This window comes from Ceratina calcarata, unplaced genomic scaffold (genome assembly GCF_001652005.2).
Source record: "Ceratina calcarata isolate Rehan_Ccalc_2016 unplaced genomic scaffold, ASM165200v1 scaffold844, whole genome shotgun sequence".
Lineage (NCBI taxonomy): Eukaryota > Metazoa > Arthropoda > Insecta > Hymenoptera > Apidae > Ceratina > Ceratina calcarata.
Genome location: NW_017179777.1, coordinates 10239 through 14589, shown reverse-complemented (window position 1 = coordinate 14589; position 4351 = coordinate 10239). Strand labels below are relative to the sequence as shown.

General features: G+C 39.1%; 1 protein-coding gene across 1 annotated transcript; it reads right to left on the bottom strand.

The window, feature by feature from the left end:
• Positions 1 to 28: 28 nt before the first annotated feature.
• On the bottom strand, positions 29 to 1888 carry LOC108631172 (uncharacterized protein K02A2.6-like; the record flags this gene model as incomplete). Its single annotated transcript, XM_018034908.1, has 1 exon — positions 29 to 1888. A coding segment is annotated over exon 1 (1860 nt), but the record flags the coding sequence as incomplete, so codon positions are not given.
• Positions 1889 to 4351: the final 2463 nt, after the last annotated feature.

The window sequence follows — 4351 nt, the reverse complement described above, 5'->3', positions numbered from 1 at the left end:
TAAAAAATTCGCACTTCTCTTTATTAACTTTGAGTCCTGCTCTCAACAACCGACCAAGCACTTCTCTTAAATTTTCGATATGTTCTTCCCTAGTGCTGCCTGTTACAATTATATCGTCTATAAAATTCATAGCTCCCTTACAACCTTGTAATGTCTTTTCCACTTTCTGCTGAAAAATGGAAGCAGCAGGCTTAATTCCGAAGGGCATTCTATTAACTTTGAATATACCCTTATGGATGCTCCATGCTAAAATTAACTTAGATTGCTCATCTAAAACCAACTGGTTGTAAGCTTGAGAAAGATCAAGTTTAGTGAACTCTTTTCTGCCTCTAAGTGCTGCAAAAATTTCTTCAATCCGCGGTAACGGATATTTTACATCTTTTAAGAACGTATTTACCGTCGACTTATAATCTACACAGATTCTAATTTGCCCGTTTTTCTTTAATACAGGTACAAGAGGCGTACCCCATTCCGAATCTGTTACAGGTGCTATAATTCCCTCTTTTTCTAATCGAAGTAGTTCTTCTACTTTTTCTTTAAAGATCAAGGGTAACGTCTTAGGTTCACAAAAGATTGGTTTCGCTTCCTGTTTGAACTCTATCTTTATCTTGCCGTATCTGTAACATCCTAACCCTGGCTCGAATACTTCTGGAAATTCCTCGCACACTTCCAGTTCTTTATCGACTTTAAATACAGGTTCACGTCGTATTTTAATTAGATCGAGGCTAGCTATCCAATCCCTACCTACTAAAGCTGGACCGTTCGTATTAATAACTAATATGTCAAGTATTTTTTTTACGCTGCCGTATTGCACCGAAACTTGGAATTTACCTACTGGTACCATACTTTCCCCGGAATAACTTTTCAGTACAATTTCGGTTTTATACAACTTCTTGTACTTAAAATTCTTGTTATAAAGCCAAAACGGAATAACCGTTCTAGACGCGCCGCTGTCTAGTTCCCATATGACCCGTTGACCTTCAACTTTCAAACTAATAGTCATAGGACCCGAGTTACTATCTCTTAACTCAAATAAGTCTAGATCGCTATTACGCGCTGACGCTGGACTAACTCCCTGATAGCCATTATCGTAATATTCATAATTTGTACTACTTATATCCACTACAAAATTTTGCGAATGCTCTTTGGTACAAACTTTGGCTAAGTGCCCTACCTTCTTACAATTTTTACATTTGTATTGCTTATACTTACAAGTCTTAAAATCATGGGCAGTGCCCCCGCATGCGTAACATTTCTTACTGTCCTTTGAAAACTTTCTTTGCATAGTCTTCGACGACGTAGAAGCGTCGGTGGACTCCTTTCGATGACTCAACTCTGGCTTCTTTGCGTGAAGTTTTAACCGATTGACCTCCTGAGTCTCGCCAATAATGACTGCTTCCCTTCTAATGGCAATATCAAATAAATCCTTCAAACTCTTGGACTCATCCTCCTCACATACTCGGCTTAAAATTTTGGAATCTGAGAGACCGGTGACGAATTTGTCCTTCAAAATTTCTTGTAAGCTATTTCCAAATTTGCAGGAAACTGATAAACTTTTGACACGAGCATACCAGTCAGCGATTTTTTCTCCACTCGCTTGAGTAGCTCTATAAAATTTAATTCGCTCTCGAAAAACAGCCTGTCGATGCTGGAAATGGTCCTTTAATAATGCGTTAAGAACCTCAAACGTCTTTTCCTGCGGGCTCGTAGGATGACATAAATCTCTCAATGTCTTATAAACTGCCGTACTAATGACCGTTAATAAAATAGCCACTTTCTTCTCTGCCAAACTCACGTCATTAGCGACAAAATATTGTTGCAACTGTTCTGAATATAATCCCCAGTCTTCGTTTTGTTCAAACTTTGGCAATACACCGTGCAAAGCCATTTTAATAATCAATAATTCACAAAATTATNTTTATGCCAGACACAGACACGTTGATATCGTACCGAGGCAACTTCAGTTTGTCAGCTAAATTTTTCGTTATAAAGTTTGCCTGAGAGCAAGAATCTAAAAGAACTCGAGCAGAGTGCGGGTTTCCGTCGCGATCTAAGAAATCTATTTGTGCTGTCGCTAAGAGAATTTGACTCGAATAACTAGAATATAAACACGCAATATTAGATTTTAGACTGTTCGCTTGAGAATTAATTGATGGATTGTTGGGTAAGTCCTTATGCAACAAAGTATGATGGCGTTTATTACATCTTTTACAGCCCTTAGATTTGCAATCTTGTATTTCATGATTAGCGCGTAAGCAATTTAAGCATAACTTGTACTCCTTTACTATTCTCTCGCGCTCATCCATGGTAGCATTGACGATTTTCTCGCAATTCTGGGTGTAATGATCCGATTTGCATAAACAGCAATAAGGTGGTTTAACGTTTATTTGAGCTGAGTAAGATTTTTGAGGTCGCGATTTGTTTAGTGAAGATGTAAAATTAGACGAGTTGTAGGATTTGTCTGTTCTTTGCGGCTTAGTATCCTCTAAGACTCTTTGACGATTGTGTAAAAATTCGAGCAGATTTTCTATTGTGGGAATGGTATTATTGCAAAGAGTTTCCTTCCATTTAAGACGTGTTTCATCATCAAGCTTTGATATTACTGCATAAATTGGAAAGATCTCTAAAAATGGTTTTTGTAATGCTTCTAATGCGCGATAATGCTTTCTTGCTGAATCCGAAATATCACCAATAGATCGAGACGATGCTTTGTTACATGCGGGGAACTCAAAAAACGCTTTCACATGTTTAATTAATAATGCGTTTGGATCGTTATAGGATTTTTCGAGTAAATCCCACGCTACCGTATAGTTTGCATCCATAGTTTGTAAGGATTCGATTTTATCCGCGGCCTTTCCGGTCAAACATGATCGCAAATAGATTAATTTTTGCGCGTCGCTGAAACGCGGCATGTTGTGTATAGCCGAACGAAAGGAATCCGCGAAACCTGGCCATGTCTCATACAAACCGCTGAATTTAGGCAAGTCGAGCTTAGGTAAATTGATATGAATTCCTGGAGTATCGACTTGATTGAATGCGGGTGATGTTGCGCCGTGTGTTACACTATTGTCACGATTGTTTGAAACATTGCTTGAAGCATCTACCGTAACTAGAGCTACCTTGTCTAATATTTCTAGCACCTTTGCCAATAATATGTATTTTTCGTTTTCGATTTTGATTCTTTCTGCTATTTCGGCAGCTACGTTTCCTGCATCAGTTTTTGCTTCTATGCTACTTTGAACCTTCTCGTATTCTTCATAATCTGTGATTATTTGCTTATGTCTCAAATTTAAAACTAACGAATTCGGATTGGTGTCGTATACGTCTAAGAATTCTTTGAAGCTTTTAATTCGTTCTAAAATTCGATGCCGGGATGTTAGGAGTTTTTCATCGATGTTAGTCATTGTGGATGTGATTTACGTTAGGAATATGATTTGATTAGCGAGCTTAACAAACAGTTTAAGAGCTGACTTACGTTCGTGGACGATGATGAGTGTAGATGCAATGCTTCGTTGATTGCTCTCCCATTTACGTTGATCTGGATGATGACGATTCTCTCGATCGTTGCGTCCGTTCGTGCAGTCGATGGCAGCTTGGGACACTTCTCTCGTTCAACATGTCCAGTTAGATGTCGATGTGTGGGTCACGATGCTTCCTCGATCGCGAGCTCCAGCTGATTTGATGTCGGATGCGCAGCAATGTTTCTTGCTCACCCGCTCCGATTTCTTCGTTATTACGTTAGATAGGATGGACAGCGACGCTCCTATCGGTCGCTTATCCGGCTAGAAGGACCAAAATTATGTTGTGTATTCACAGATGGACACCATGCATGCCCAGTATGAAAGTATGATAGTAATAACTCTCACTTGTAGTTTCACCTTAAATTATTTATTTACAGTCAGCTCTTAGCTATGATGCTTATGTTACAACGTTCGCGTTAGAAGTGAAGTTTCCTAGCGGAACATGAATGTACATTTTTCGTCCGGTAGAAAGGGAAAATCAAGCGGCTAAAACATTTCATTGGTTGACGGAGGGGTTTGTCACGTGGTCCAGTTGGGGGTGACACGGTACCTGGTGGAAGGGATTTTGTTAACAAAAAAGATGGTCCTCTAGGGTCATAAAAGATTGAATTCTAGGTAGTCGAAAATACGCTGGTTACAACCAGTCATAAATCCTGTTAAATCTTGAGCCGGGTGAGTACCTCATGCCTAAGTGCATGGCATCCGTTAGGTACAAAAAATAACAGCCCAAGGACCAATGGCTGGACGTGATCGTACAAAACTAATCTTAAGTTTTAGTTGTACTGGACACTATTTACAACGATTTTATGGTTTAGGACCTAACAAATGAT